The 16,391-nt window shown below is 36.4% G+C and overlaps 2 protein-coding genes across 7 annotated transcripts in view; one reads left to right on the top strand and one right to left on the bottom strand.

Annotated features, from left to right (window-relative positions):
* Positions 1-1,045: 1,045 nt before the first annotated feature.
* On the top strand, positions 1,046-2,247 carry LOC132699444 (NADH-quinone oxidoreductase subunit B 1-like). The gene is made up of 4 exons (XM_060666154.1): positions 1,046-1,170; positions 1,222-1,550; positions 1,770-1,958; positions 2,024-2,247. Exons 2-4 carry the CDS (start codon positions 1,222-1,224, stop codon positions 2,160-2,162), a joined length of 657 nt encoding a protein of 218 aa, XP_060522137.1. The 5' UTR covers positions 1,046-1,170; the 3' UTR covers positions 2,163-2,247.
* A 74-nt stretch (positions 2,248-2,321) lies between these two features.
* Positions 2,322-16,391, bottom strand: part of LOC132700117 (autism susceptibility gene 2 protein homolog) — a 117,724-nt gene continuing 103,654 nt past the window's right edge. The window contains exons 11-18 of one of the 6 annotated variants that reach the window (XM_060667239.1): positions 13,827-13,871; positions 13,505-13,672; positions 12,811-12,849; positions 10,843-11,143; positions 9,205-9,429; positions 7,569-7,738; positions 7,246-7,505; positions 2,322-6,313 (exon numbers count right to left, since the gene is read on the bottom strand). In XM_060667239.1, the coding sequence (XP_060523222.1) occupies positions 5,908-6,313; positions 7,246-7,505; positions 7,569-7,738; positions 9,205-9,429; positions 10,843-11,143; positions 12,811-12,849; positions 13,505-13,672; positions 13,827-13,871 (1,614 nt within the window). In that variant the 3' untranslated portion in view covers positions 2,322-5,907. The remainder of the gene's footprint in view (positions 6,314-7,245; positions 7,506-7,568; positions 7,739-9,204; positions 9,430-10,842; positions 11,144-12,810; positions 12,850-13,504; positions 13,673-13,826; positions 13,872-16,391) is intronic. The other 5 variants (XM_060667242.1, XM_060667240.1, XM_060667243.1 and 2 more) reach the window with 5 other exon arrangements.

Below are 16,391 nucleotides of genomic sequence, written 5' to 3'. Positions count from 1 at the left end.
ACTCGCCTCTGGAAAGTTAAATGCGCGAAGTGTTAGAGACGGTTGATTACTGCAATGTTGGGTATATTTCTAATTTCAAATTTTTATTCAAAAGTGGTAATTATTTAAAGTACTGTCGCGTTTTTCGAGCATTTTAGCACCCGGGTAAATAGTATACACCATTCGAGCTGCATCGAAGACTTATTCGAGACCTCGTTCGTCATTTCTCGGACGGTGTACACCAAGCATCTAAATTACATTGGAATACAAGTTTTTTTTAACAAAGTGTTTATTGCTGTAGCACCTGTGCTACTGATGTCGGAAATAAACTTGGAAAAAAAGAAAACTCTTCTCCCGGCCACCATCTTAGTCAATCGCTATTGCAGTACATATTTTTGAACTTTCGCGGCATGGTGCCTCGATAGCCATAGGACTTTGAAATTTGTTCCTTGCCACAGATAAACGTTAATAACCTAAGACCCACCAATTCGTATTCTCCCGCATTAGTTTGGTTACCTCTGTCTGCGGCATTTCACTGTAACTGCATATTCCATCGCCCATCCTTGAATAAATTCAAGTGTCCACGCGTTGCCTAATTTCGTTTTCAAAAATACATCCTACATTACCTTCTTCCTTTCACCACTAGCGTCTATATCGGTACACTGCGCATGAGTCAGAAACGCCGTCGGCAAATTTCAAGGTACCCTTAAACTTATAAAATGCAGTAAGTTATTTTTATATGGTATATACATACCTAAAGGATAATTTTTTGTTGCAAATTGCGGAAAGAAAACTTATAAGACAAGAAAACACAAAGGTTTGGCCTTGGTGGTGTCAAACTACCAAAATTTCCCCCCTCATATCTGACTCATGCGCATTGGCCCGCAATAGGGTTGGGATATAGACGAGAGTCTTTCACCCCATCAGACGGTTTACACCAATTTTTATTCTTTTTTTAATCTAGAACTTTCTCCCAACTTAAAGCGAAATAGTTTAAATTCATGTTACATTGGCTATTTGTTTAATATTTGTGTTTAAATTCTACAACGTGGCATTTTATTCGGTGTTGATACTTATCAATCTTCTACGTGCCCGTTTGTTGGCCACCAATTTATATTCTCTGTCAGTGTTTGGTGGAGTTACGTAAATACAATTTTGGCTGCTTCCTGAAAATTAATAGGCCATATCAAGGTATTGGAATATCATATTCTCATCCTTCATAATTCGACCTCTTTTTTTTAGATGTTGCGAAAGGCATTAGTGCCATGTAAAGAAAGTATAACTACAAATGTTTTAAGAAGTTTTGGTGGAAGTTTCGGAAGCACGGGTGTTTTAAAAAACGATCAACATTTACAAATCAGGAAGCAGTCAACACAACCCGTACCGCAAGAAAAATATAAACCATATTCTCCGTTTCAAAAAACCAATAATTTAGCGGAATATGCTTTAGCCAGAATGGACGATTTAGTGAACTGGGCCCGAAAGGGTTCTATATGGCCTCTTACTTTCGGACTAGCTTGTTGTGCCGTAGAAATGATGCACATTGCAGCACCAAGATATGATATGGAAAGGTAAGCATTAGTGTTTATGGTTTTTTTTCTACCTAACCTATAAGGCTGCTGAGATCAATATTCTTTTATAAACGGAAATGTTTACAAGCTGTGCAGAAATTTTACACAATGTAAGCGCGTTCAGTTCTTTTATCAACCAATAATTGAAAGTTGGCAAACCCAAACAAAATAAAGATTTGGTTAGTTCTAACCAGCTGGGATTAAGAGTAAATTTTGCAGATTTGGTCTGTTGTTTCGAGCGTCGCCTCGTCAGGCGGACTGCATAATAGTCGCGGGGACGCTGACAAATAAAATGGCCCCCGCCTTAAGAAAGGTGTACGATCAAATGCCCGACCCACGTTGGGTGATTTCTATGGGTAGCTGCGCTAATGGGGGCGGTTATTACCATTACTCCTACTCTGTTGTAAGGTTCGTGTCTCGACCACGATGATATTAAACCATCGTCTTTACTATTGTTTTCGCACATATTTTAGAGGCTGTGATAGAATCATACCCGTCGACATCTACGTCCCGGGTTGTCCCCCAACTGCTGAGGCGCTCTTGTACGGCCTTTTGCAGTTGCAGAAAAAAGTTAAAAGGTACAACACTCTCCAAATGTGGTATAGAAAATAATTTCGAGTATGGCACTTAACTTTGATTTGTACATAATTTATTATCGTTAAATATATTGTGAAAACTGCGGAAAATAAAGACATTTATAGGATACTATTTAAGTTAATTTTCCATATTTGTTTCAGCCAGGATTGGGAGATTTAAAACAAAAGCGTCGACTAAGTGTTTCTACTATTATAGAAACAGTATTTATTATATTACATCACTTCGATTCATATTAGAATCGTACACATAAAAAATTGTATTTTTCTCTAACAAACATCCAGGGAGCACAATGATTCTCTGTTATCTACATAAACTTTAAAAAGGCGAGAGTATTTACACGCGATTTTTAATTTTATAATCTTACATCTTAGTTCCGTTTCGGATATTTTTTTTGTAAGCGGTACCAGAGCCAAAAATTTTACGCGCCTCGACGGAAAACCTCCAACAACAAATAAGTTTCGGGCAAAAATTTTGATTTGTTCGCGGATAATTTTGATATTTTTTTGGCTCCGGTTGTTCTTCCAAAAGAACATTATTAAAGTAATAAAGTATGTGCGACCCTATATTAAAAAACCCCCAAAATTTGGTCCGCTCCAATACATAAATCAAAACTGTCGTAAATTTAATAATACTGTGTGATCATTCATACTAAGAAAAAAAAATGCTCTTGGTCCGTCTAATACCTTAAAATCTGGACAATAAGGCGGCACATACTTTTCAAAACGTCTCACGAAATCGAAACGCGAATATAATAAATAAATAGGGACCAAAAACGCCACAATTACAAGTTAAATAAAAATTACTATACACAAAATAGATGACATATCATCAGTCTTAATAAATAAATTGCCTATTTAAAAAATATTATATACACAACGAAAAAATAAATAAGAGCAAAGATTTTATTGCGTCCTCGAAATGCGGATTACGTTAGACATTTATAAACCGACGCGTTTTGCAACAATCGAATCGAGTAAATTCGCTAGAATCACACCAAATTTTTGAAAAATAAAACGCGCTCGATTTGTGGCAACCCGGTCGGTTTTTGTGGTGAATAGTTCACGACCAATCTCTAACTTTCTCCCGTTAAGCTTCATTCTCATTTTAAAATATACTATTTACAGGATACAGGCAGTATTTTCTTCGCTAGTTTTTTTTTTTAATCGCGAGGGAAACTTTTAATGTGCAGAATGTTTTGTAAAAAAAATGCAATCGTAATCATTAGGGGTTTTGAAATGTTAACGTTCGGAGGTCACTGTTTCTGCAAATTTGTATATTTTTCACGAACGCACCCGCAGATATATTAAAACAAGTAATTTCAAAAATAATGACTAGAGTAAACGAGCAAAACATTCTGCGCAAAACCCCCTCGACCCCCTCCATCGTCGTGGTAGCAACAGAAACTATTTAAAGCATTATCCTCGTTACAGTATTTCGAACGTGAATGTCTCTAGGGATGTGTCACGGCTTCTACGCGATAGATGGATGAATTTGGTTGAAATGCGGGAATTCCGAATATACACGAATTCCAAAAATATTGCTATTTTATAATTTGCTCCGAACAATTAATTGATTTTTAACTAATTTAAAGCTGACCGAAATCTAACGCCCCCTCCTGTTTCAACCGTCCATCTTTCGGTATCCATTAATTCTACGTTACAAAAATGACTGTAAAAATATCTTCCGAGACGCCGCTGCCGGGCCCCTCTTTTGATTATGCTACTTATATGAGATCATTAACAGAACGTTTTTTGGTTGCAATCGAAAGGTGCTTGTTCGTTAGGTTTACATTGTACTCGTTTTATCGACAATTTTTGTTACCCTTAAAAATATGACAAAGCACGTTTCATTACACCCTACATAATACAAAAAGCCTTTGTTATATTTTTGCGTTTGAAAACCTCGAAGTAACGCGTTCTGCAGAGGCGACAAAGTTTAGCATTTTTTCTGTGCTTTTTTCTAAAACATTTGCGTCAGCCAATTGTCAAAAAATTTAAAATTCGACATTTCATCTCTGAGTGAATTTTTATTTCACTTCACTTATATTTTTTCCCCTTATCTGATTAATTTTCTTTAGTTCTTACTTTTTTGGCGTTTTGGCTTTATTTGCTTTTCTTTTCTATGCGTGTTGTTTCTTTTTAATTCATGTTAGTCTGATAATACCTTTTTAGGCGGAACATGTTACCCGTTTCTTAAATTAAATTTTGGTTTTGACAAAAGGGTGTGTTTCTTGTATTACCTATAGAATACAAACTTAGCATTTTTTCTGTAACTCAAAGATAACAATGAAAACATTCCTATTGCTAAGTACCTACTGGCAATATGGCACAAAACAATTTTTTTTCGTGAATTATGTAACTTCTTACCTTGCTCACCTAATATTTAATAATTATTATTTTTGAGACGAACATTTCAACTGCGTTTGGAAGGCGTTTACTCAAAAACGTATGATTACCAATCCAAGTGGAAGGTAAGTAAAAAATAGATATTTTTAAATATCTTTCCAACTATTCAGAATGTACTAATTTTCCAAACCGTATGTTGTTGAGTGTCAAAATTAATATTTGTTGAATTACATGTATGAAAGAAACGTTAAAAACGATGCGATTTATCGCTGCGGCTGAGATTTGGTATTTTTTTTTGTTGCCACGTGAAAATTTACATGTATTTTAAATTGTGGTTACAAAAATTAATTTTTATTCGGTAAAGTTATGTTAATTTTTGCGTACTTTATGAGCTTTTTGGGATAGGACAATTAGCATGGTAAGGTTAGGGTATATTTTGGTCAGTGAGATTTAGCAACTTGCGAAGTTATTGTTTTAAAGGTTTGCACCAACTTGTAGCAACTAGAAGATGCAGCAATTTGTTGCAACGCAAAATTGGACTTTAATTACAGGCAAGAAGTTCCAGCAACTTGGTAATGTAGCACTTTTTCTGACGCCAACTGAAAATGATGTTGGTTCTATTTCAAATATACTATATTAGAGTGACGTCAGTTGTCGGTAGTTTGAACTTGAACATTTTTTAGGACTATGGGTTATATTTTCGTTTTCAATAAATTACTCTAAAGCCGTTGCATTTGCAGTTTTGATACAGGGTAGCAATTGTAAAGTTAGGGAATCTGTTAAATAGTCCTTAATAATTACAAACCGCACAAAAACTCACTTATTATGTTGCGAATCGTTCTGTTTGGATCCCAAATGTTGACAGTTACCAACCAAAATGGCCGATCCTACGTCATCACTAATAGCGTGTTAGGGGTTAGAAAAATTAATTTTTGAGTAAGTTAATTTCTTGATATTACGTCCTTTATTTTGGATGGACAGGGTGACATTTAGTAACGTGCAGAGTTATTTTACGGAGGCTGGTCATTGCATTCTTGCTTTTATCTGTGGAGAATATTGGGGTTTGAATACCCACGCAACAAGTTTCAGCAATTAGAAAAGGCAACGTGGAAATGATATTTAATGTAACTCCTAAGTATATATATAAACAATAAACAGAGACGACATGTTGCGAATTCCGCGCTGATGATTTTGAAACCTAGAAATATTTCCAAAAAGTAATTGATGAGAAAAAAAATTTCGAGCCCAAAATGCGCTTCATTTCCTTTTTGGTTTCCTGAAACTCGCGTAATTATGCCCCCGCAAAACGCGCAGTCCGATAAAAAAAACTCATTACATTTCGTTCGACAGCGAAACTATCGAAACGTTGCGAACTACTTCAACGACTGATGATGATGATGGTTACCCTCCGGTTGCTATCGCGGCTCTTCTTTCTTGTGAAGGTCCGTAGGCGGCGTGGCGCTCATTTTGTGCACGGGCGGCGGCGGCGGCGGTCCCGGACCGCCTCTCAAATGCAACAGCGACGGGTCTTTAGGCCTGAGCTGGCTAGGGTGGTGGGCCGGGTGGCCGTAGGCGGCGAAGAAACTCGCTGCCGCCCGATCGTCTTGCATCCTCATCTGATCCATGAGCGGACTGTAGCCGTATCTGTAAAAGGGATCGGCTGCGACCGTGTGGGGCGGCCAGTGCGTCGCGGCCGGCGGATAATGCGACGGTAACGCGTGCGCCAACATTCGCGAACGGTCGAGCACCGACGGCGGGGGCGGTTGCAAGCTGCCCGGGTGTCGCAGGAACGGATGGTGGTACCTGAAATTCGGTGCGCCTCTTTTAGGGCGTAATTTATGTGTCAATTGAGGTGGGTTTGCGCAGCGACAACGTTTCACAATAGTTCAATAATGGTGGAAGGAGGTAAGTTGCGGATATTGAATGAAAAAGCTGATCTGAATCCACTTAATTGGAAGTGAGCTGAATGCTGGATTTTTATTACAATTTACAGGAATTCCCTTAAAAATGTTCACTATTGTTGCCAAAACTATAGCAACTGTCTCAGTAATTTTTATTTTTATTCCATACAAAGTAATTGGATGTTGCGCCTAAGTTTTGGTTTATGTGATACTTTCGCGTTTGATCACAGTTTTAACAGTTTCTATATGAGGTAAGACATATTCTTTGCTCTACTTAAAGAATGAAACAAAATTAGTGCCGATGAGTCAAATTGAAACAATATCAATAGAACCACAGAACACTTCAACGGGAACTTTAAACAGAATATGATATAGACAAATATCTAAGCTGCAAGCAGAACCCCGAGGTAATTTGAAAAAAAAAAAAAAAAAAAAAGATGGCAAAGATAACATACAATTGTAATCAAAATCCTGTAACACACAAATGTTTTCCTTTTGCTATTATTGGTGTTCAAGCCAAATCTACCTAATACCTTTAATTAAAGGAACTTTCTAACAACTGTCGTTAAAATTTAAAATACACAGTGGAAACCTCGCATCAGATTTTAAAAGATTTTAAATACTTTCACACAACTGGGGCACAGATGTTGGAAAGGTTTTGTGAAAGAGAGCGAGAAAGCTGCAGCATTCTTAAATTTTCTAAAGGGATATATTTTTTTTTTGTAAGGTTACAGTGGTTTACATTAAAATTAGTTTTTTTCCGTACGTTCCTCGGCAAATTATTACATCTGTCAGTTTTAATGTTGTGAACTAATGACAACATGTTTTTTCTATCAAATCTCATAAGCATACCTCGGATCGCCGCGAGCCAACAGGTCCTCCTCCTTACTCCTCGGTTCCTCCTTGACTCTAATCTCAGACAGATCGGGTTGACCGTTCCTCAGCGGGGAGCGATCTCGTATCACAGGCGGGGCAATTTGTTTGGCGGCGGATTCGGCCGCCAACCGCTGCTGATGCAGCATCATTTCCCTTTCTCTCTCCCTCCTCTCGTTTTCGCGCCGTTCCATTTCGCGTCGTTCCTTCTCCCTGCGCTCCCGTTCCCTCTCCTGTTGCTTCGGTAGCAAAAAGTCCACCCATTAAAAAACCTACCAGCCGAATCGACGGCAAAATAATACCTGCTGCTCGAGACGTCGTTGTTTCTCCTCCCTCTCGCGTCTCTCCCGCTCCTCTCTTTCCCTTCTGAGTCGTTCCCGTTCCCTTTCCTCCCGTTCTCTCGCTTCGCGTTCCCTCTGTTCCAGAACGGGATCGGGTTTTATGGTCCAAGGCGCCGGGCCTGGTGGTAATCCTGTAATTGGTAATACATTTGTTTCTACCAGATAAAGTTCTCCTCCGCCATGATAAAGAAAACGTCGATAACGCTGTAACTTTTAGGGATTTTTGGATATACAATAAACAGGTAAAATTAAAAACAAAATCATTTAAAATATAAATTCAATAGAGAAATATTACTGTTTAAGAGATAATTAAGGAAAACATATAGTTTTGTAAAAGAAAAAAGAAAGATGGTAGAAAATTTGTGATGAATTAAACTGGGCATCTCTAAATTTGCAATACAGGCCAATGGCAGAATAGCAAATTTGATAACCTATATATAGATTTAATAGTCACTTTGAGTCCAACACTGTATCATATTAATTTTATGTATCTATTTAAGCTATTTAAGAAAGTGCTTATGGCTTATCAAAAACAACTGAATATTGTTAAAATAGGTTTAAAGAGTGACAAGAAAATCTACAGCAAGTAAAAATGACTTATTTTTTTATACCAAATTTGTTAATCCTTAGCATTATACTAGTAAACAAGATTTACTAAATTAAGTGTATATTACTTTAGGCTACATCTTATTGAATAGAAAAGAAATGTTTAGGAACAAAATCGATTTCCACGATTCGCCACAATAGTTTAATTTTCAGAGGGAAGTATAACCAAGTAATTGATTAAAACCTGAACTTGTACAATGCTTAAAACCAAAGCATTTACTAACAATGATACCTTTAGAACTTGATACGGCACTTTTGATGCGGGGGTTTTTATTTAGTTTCGGGTTTAATTTTTGTAGCAAGGTTGTACATTCTAGCTTGGGACGCATTATTTACTTAGGTTTTAGAAATAAGTGCAATATATTAAAATACTCATGTTTTTGTTCTATTATTATTATTATTGTTTTTGTTGAAAAATTATTGCTTATCAAGTAATATTTATTTATTTTTTTATTTACATGAAATTGTGGACATAAAAAGTCACTTAATTCATACAATTACAAATACAAATATTTGGATCTCTAGCAAATTCTCCCTCGGAAAGCTTTGTTCCACTAGGTCCAAGATTTCTAGGTTGTCATCAAACATGTCCACATTAAAAGAATTCAACAAAAAGTGACAGAAAATACTTCAAAAAGCGAGGTTAGAAAAAAATTCAGGAACCGAAATTCTAGAATTAGAGAAGAAATTAAGGTCTCTGCCTTTAGCGATAGAGATCACATAAAAATATTGGTGAATCATATTTACCTATTGCAAATAGCCAAAATTTATTTTTCTGGTCGTCTTGACCAGCAAAAATTCAGTGGTAATTTTCGTCTGAGTAACAACCGAACCATTTTAAATAAAAAAAAAAAAACGATTTTTTTCCTGACACCGTTTCTAGTTTAAAAAATTCACATCAATAAGGATATGGTCAATACTATCGAATACTCTGTGCGACGGCCGGCATCGTTGGATTTTCAATGGATATAAAAATTTTAATTCAATTTACCGGGAAGCGTTGGTGGTAGGGGATTCACCGCCGGCGGGAACGCCGGCATCGTTCTCTGCAGAGTTCTCCAGGGGTCGTGGTGAAGCGGTCCCAGACCCAGATGACTCTCGCGCGACGCTCCGAACGGGGAAACGGAGAACGGTGACGATGCGGAGGGTCCAAGCGAAGCGGCACCGTAACGCGTAAAGGGAGACATCGACGATGCGGCAGAGAATGGAGATTTGCCTGTTCAAAAAAAAAAAAAAAACAACATTATAGACGATAGAGCACTCTTGATAGCAACAATAAAGTACATTCGGTAAGAAAGGTAAGCGGGAGAGAACGTGACAGCACAGTACCTCGACTTGAAGACAGCTATTAGCCTAACTGATTTGCTAGATAACCGTTTTGAAAGTTAAATTAGCAGATTCGAATGAACGAGCGAAAATCAGGAAATGTTTGTGCCGTTTGAAGCTGCCGCAACAATCGATATATTTCAAAGCTTTGCTTTCCTAACAAGTGTGAGAAGTAGATACAATTTTTTATTTATTTATTTATATTTATTATTTTTTATTACGTAAGTAATATGGTTTATTTGCACGAAACATAGCATTTTATCTGCAGCAAACAACATTTTCTATAAAAGATAATGAAGCATATGTGAAAAGCCCAACTCTGACGTTGTCTGACATTTCTTACTACGATCATACATTATGGACATTATGGTGTTTTGTGATTTCCAATGCCATGATACACGCACGATTGCAACTTTTAATAATTTGAAAATTATCAATGATGCGTTTGTGGAATGAATTTGCAAAATAAATAAATAAATAAATAACATAACAGCAATTTTAAATGTACGAATAAAAACAAATTAATTATAAAACTAATAAAATTTCTAATAATATAGAAACATTAATAAATTTAGTAATAGACCTTTGCAATTGTGAAATAGTCACCATAGCTCTTTTTTTATAATTAGTGTTTTTAATTAATCCATTAAGAATAAATGTATTCTCAATACCATTATCATTAATTGATAATGATTTGCGTTTAGTGGATTTCTGGTAGCCAAACTTATCTTCCACAATTTTACTCGTTCTTCACCCCCTAAGCATGAAACGTAACATTTAAGCAAAGTGTACAAAAGAAAAATGTTAATTCCGTGCCTGACATTTCTCCACGGTGGGAGAGAGGCACCCAGTGTCACCCGAATTCTACAAACATAAAGAATACAAATCTGGTCTGGAGTGTAAATTAAAAATGGGGCTTAACTCGAGAAATCAAAACCAGAAGAGGGCAAGCAATTACTTAGGAACGTCAGAAATGTGTTCACCAACAGATCAAGTTCTCTTAAGAATACACTTATTACTTTGCGTTAAGTTATTATGTCTTCAGTATATTATTGTAAACAAAATGCCAGAGGATTGAGGTTTTAAAAATGTAAAAAGAAAACTGTGGTCCTGGTTGCCGAAGAAAATTGTGACTCAAAAATCTTCGCCAGCCATATGGAGTAAACACCCCAACATTGTTTAGGTCCGCTGCTGTGGACACGGCACTTAATGAAGAAGAAGAAAAGGGCGGAGATGCAGTGCCCAACCTGTCTTCTAGGTTCAGCTTTGGCCAGACCTTGTTTAGTCTATGGACATCACTTACCTAAATGTGTCGCCGGTGCAGAAAATAGCGACCCCGCGTGGTGTGGCGGTTGTTCGAAACCGGGCGGTCTGTGAGCGGTCAACGCGGAAGGTGGGAACGGAGCCAATTCGTGCGGTCGTACCGACGAATGGACGCTGGGCGAGAAGAGATGCGATGGAGTGCGCAGCAGATCGCTGGCCGCCGTCTTCGTGGCCGCCGCCGCTGCCGCCGCCAACACTCCTTTCGCTTCACCGCTCTTCTGCTGGTGATGGTAGATCTCCCACGCCACACGCACGTGCATGGCGTTCCATTTGCCGGATTTCTGAGGTTAAATTAAGTCAAAATCAACTTCCCTCTCTCTTCTAACATGTCCAACCTATTTCGCAGGCCATCCATAAATTCAATGGTGAAGGTTCGAAAAACACCCTCTTTTATGGTCTGCTTTTGTAATTCGAGAGTTATAAATCATATTGAACTGTAAATCCTAATGGTTTTAGCCATATTCCATAGGCGTACTGTTGTACCGATGATAATTGTCAAGAGTGCCGAGAATGGCAGGTAGATGATTAAAATTGGAATTATAGTTACTTTTCTGTAGTCGTGGGCAAAGTTTGTTGCTGAGAAATTCTGAAAACTCTCAATGTGTTCAAAGCTCTTGACAACTTTCGGATTTAGAAAAATGTGTTCAAATATAACTGGAGTTGGACAGTCAACAACATCTTGTCACGAATGAAAAGTACAGGAAGAAAACAAACTGCGGAAGAGGATGAAAAGCCTACCACCAAAAGAATAATGAATGCATCCGTTTTACTTAAAAAGAAATATGTACCTGGCTTGAACAAAATAATAAATAACTAAAAATAGAAAATTAGTGCGTAAATGAAAGATATATTGTTGGTATAATATGGCATGATAAAAATTTAAAAAGCGCGAGGAAAGCTTTCATATAAGGATGATCCACTGGAATAGAAACATCCTCGAGAAAAGGTAAAAGATTAATAATTACATTGCTAGCAAAAATTGATTTTGCTGTTTTGGCTTACTGGCGTTTTAATCAAAATGAATGTTAAACGCTGTTTGTTATAGTCACGGACAATCTCAGCTACCAATCAAGAAAATCCCAAAAAAGATCCCCACGTCTTCTTGGAAAAAAATGACATAATATATTTGGCTTTAAATAAGAAGCAATTTTGGAAAGATATGCTGAAAAGGAAGGTTTCCTGAAATTTTAAATTTAAATAAACGTCTTGTAGCAAGGCATAATGAGGGACATTGAAAACTCTCTTGCAAGAGGAAATGAATAAAGATAAAATGAAGTAGAAGAAAGAATGTGAGAGGCTAATTAATAAGATGCTAGAAAACAATGCAGAGGTCTGCACTCTGATTAGTCCAAACACGATGAATAATATTTACAAATGAAGTGGGTATTGGCAACAGTAGATTTTTTGTCCATGTCTCTTAAAACTTAGTCTTAGGTGGTCTCTTTACCTGCTTATATTTTATACCAATTTTTTCAACCCCATATACACTTGACGTCAAGCTAAGAATATAAAGTATGTTTTGTGACGTTTTCTCTTTCCATCATAATATATTTTTTAGAAGAAGTATAGAATTTCCTACCAAACGCAATGTTCCTATTTTACTAATTCTCCATGAGTTTTTCCTTAGCTTAAAATTAAAAGACTAAATAAAAGCTAATGATACTAATTAAAAGTAAATAAAAATATTTTTATTGTGGATTTTAAAATTTTTATACATGACTATATGATTTTAATAATATCTGCAATGTTCGCCATATGGAAATAGGTCAGAACCCACTTAGCACCTTAAAGTAAAGGAGTTTAGCAGAAGTTAGCTGTAGGCTGCGAAATGATTATGGTTATTAAGAATTGTTAGAGGAAACAAAATTATGAAAATCTGATGATCCCTCCAATCGACCCAGCACCACTTATTTTTTAACTAAAAAAAAATACAGCAAAGATTACGTACCAATATTCTGGGCTTGGAAGGGTCTTGTGGTGTCAATGACTGTGAAATAAACAAAACAGAAGCGTTAGAGCCAAAGCAAGCTTTCATGCGATTGGTTAAACTAAAAATATGGAATATGATAAAATTGGGTGATCTATTTCTCTTGCATATGTTATATTTTGAAAAAAATAAAGTTTTTTTTGTATCAAAAAAGGTTTTATATTCATGAGATTTTTTTTTCATTATTGTCTTTTTTTGCTGTGGCTTTATTTTATTCATTGAGAATAGGTGATTTAAAAGTAGTTGTACCATAATATGTGCACAGCGTGTTTTCTAAGTTGAGTTTTGCTTAATAGCTTATAGAATTAGTTAAAAACTACTTGCATCGAACAAGCCACATTTTTCCTTTAACTAAAAATTGGAGATCATCTTTAAAAACAATCCGATCGCTATATACGAACCTGTAAGATGCAGCAGAACCAATTTTATTTAGGCAACAATTAATTTCTGCAAAATGATTTGCAGGAAGTTTCGCAAATCTAGAATGTAAGCGATTTCTCTTTTCGTTTCCTACAGTCTTTGTTAAAATCAAATACTTAACTTAAAAAACTTGCTGTTGTGTAATCTATAGCCTAACATTGCCGTGAAATGTTATTACTTTTGAGTTGAAATTTGAATGCTATGCGAGCTATAAGTGGCATTCTCATAATCGTACCTTCGGTTGAAACGTGGGCAAATGATTTGGTGGGACGAACGGCGTAGGCCCGGTCGTCAAACCGGGATGACCGATCAGTCCTGGATTGTAACCGGCGTAACTCGGCATGCCCAAATTCTGTCGATAGAACGGCGATTCGACCGCCCCGATCTTGGTGATGTCCTTAAACTAAAAAACGACTCGGTGTTACCAAACTAAGCTGCTGGACCTGCATTTGGCGGCGCAGATCAACCGAAGACACAAGCACTTGCAAAATTGCCGGCAAACATGCAGTGCTCAATCTTGAGTTGAACATTTAAAGTGGGGGTTAACAAATACTCACACTGCTTTGAGTTCTTCTAGCCAGCCTTTCCATTGGCGACAATGGCTGTAGTTAAAAGAAATGCGGTTAGTAAATAAAATATACAAATGATACATATATCAGCGGATTCAAAAATTTATAATTCAAACCTTTTTTATTGGGTTTTAGATTTTCGTCTACCGCCAGGTGCTAAGGTGTGTTTATGTAAGAATGGATAAGGACTTGTATGATATAATACAGGAATTCTTTCCTTAGCCAGTTTTAAAGTTCTCTCTTGGCTACCTTCTGCACGTGCGTTTGGTATTATACAAAAGGAAGAGCTAGTATGGATTCAGCTCACACGAGCTTAAATGAATGTAAGACCATTACACATTGCAATTGTCCTAATAGCTTATTTAACGAACGCGAAAAGTACTTTTTAGTATAAACTATTTTTATTTGAAAAGTGGTTAACAAAATTGGGGTGTTTGATAGTGACAATAAGAAAATATAGAAATTAAAACCAAACATATTATGCTTTTAGTTTATAGCGTTGTTAACAAAACTAAATGTGACAGAGGTGACTAACAAATAAATTCCTGAAAGTGGCTGGTGAGTGGAAGAATGCTGAACATACCGCTAAAAAGATTATTGTGAAGTCAGAGTTTTTCGTAATTTAGACCTTATTTGTGCATTATGCATTAAAACACTTCTTGGAGGTAGGCCCAAAATTTTACAACATCCTAAATCCTACGAAATATTAAGAGAGGGTAATTCAACCCTCACCTTCGTTAAATCCAGGCTGTTAGATCATGAGGTGAAAGTTTTAACACTTGCCAAAAGACTTCAGTTTGAACGTGTCAAAGAAACTACTCGGAGATTTAAAAATAAATACTCTCAACGACATACCACCAAAAACTCATCATCGGCACAAAAATCCCAGAAATGGGCATATAAAGAAACAATGTTTCTATTACAAAAAGAGTTTTTCTAAAAATAGCGAAGGAAATAGGACGGTTCAAACCACATACAACTGATAATGTCACCATCATTGACAGGTGAAAATCTTTAAAAAAATGGAGGAAGAAAACAGCACCAATAAAAATTTTAGTGCCAAAAACTGGGACTTTAGATATGTGCAACCAAAAATGGTATGATTAAAGTTACCAGTAATTTGGATATTCAGGGAATTCTTCAAGAAGTATTATATTGTGCGAGATTTAAATTATTAATATTCGATACGACCGATCTGTGTATCTGTTCATTCAACATTTCCAACACCAATCAAATAAATGCACGTGTAGAACGGGTGGAATGGACTCCAAAAAAAAAAAAACTTGCAAGTGCTTAGTCACTTTACCTTAACATTTGACATAACTCGAAACCGCGAGGTGCGAAGCAAAATAGATATTGGAAATCGCCCGACCCATTTAACAGTCAGCATAAATCTAATGAACTTGAAACAAAGATTTAATGAACTTGTTATATAAGAGGGGAAAACGGTTTGAAAACAGCGTGCCATTTCGTTCCGCCCAGCTCTTTCTATATGGATTTTAATTTGCGTATTGTAAAGTACCAATCGTAAAATGCTAATATGGCAGAACAAGTTCCACCAAGTACTTAAACCGGCAGTAAATAAAAAAACGTTCAACGTTTACCGAGACTCAACGGCCAAACTTTTATTGTGCTTAACCCATTTTGTCCCAGTGGTGCGTTAATTCTATGATTTTTTTTTGTCACATAAAGGAAATATTTTTGCACATCCATTTAGAAATTTTATTATTGTCACTACTAATGGACATAAAACCGTAGAAATCGCTAATTTATGTGTAAAGGAAAGATCTTATATATGACTTCAAAAGTTAACAAAAGCGCTACATAAATTTGTATCACATTTTCAAGTAAATCCAATATAGTAAAAAAAATATTTTGGATTTGTATTGCAATTTTTGTTAAGTCTATGGAATGTAGATTACATCGAAGAAAAGATACATCGGAAATACTATATTGATTATGGTTTATTTTTTTCAAATATTTACTGGTGCGTGAATGCGCACCACCCCTTTATCTGTGAAACAAAATCTTGTTATTGCAAGTCTAGACAAGTCAGCACATGTAGAATTCACATCCAACAATTAGCGCGTTCTTTAGTATTAGTTTGTGCATTGTGCAGTGAAAGTTAGAGTTCGTAAAATATGGCATTTCCGAGGTATTTGACTCAAAAGGAATTAGACGCGAGTATGGAGGAGATCGTGATGGATGAGGACAATAACAATGAAAGTCGTAAGTATTATTTGGATTTACGTATTCTTATGTATGGTAGCATTCCATTCCTTGTAAATTTATGCTAAAAATAACGTGAAAAAATATTTACAGAATATATTGACGCGGTCTATATGACTGACGAAGAAGATATGAACGATAACATAAATCTACAAGAGTTCGGGGAACGAACTAATACGAACGAATGATACAGCTGTCCTTCAACAGTCCTGTAATTCATCAACTACTGAACCTGAATGGGATTTATCAGATGACGAAACCCTGGTATGCTTTCTGGAAACGACAGGCTCGCTTCTACTGTCAAATGGAGGAAAGGTCAGATTG

The sequence above is a fragment of the Cylas formicarius genome, unplaced genomic scaffold (genome assembly GCF_029955315.1).
Source record: "Cylas formicarius isolate icCylForm1 unplaced genomic scaffold, icCylForm1.1 PGA_scaffold_3__17_contigs__length_32017465, whole genome shotgun sequence".
NCBI classification, from domain to species: Eukaryota; Metazoa; Arthropoda; class Insecta; order Coleoptera; family Brentidae; genus Cylas; species Cylas formicarius.
Note: the sequence above shows the minus strand (reverse complement) of the source record. Positions and strands in the feature narration are given on the sequence as shown.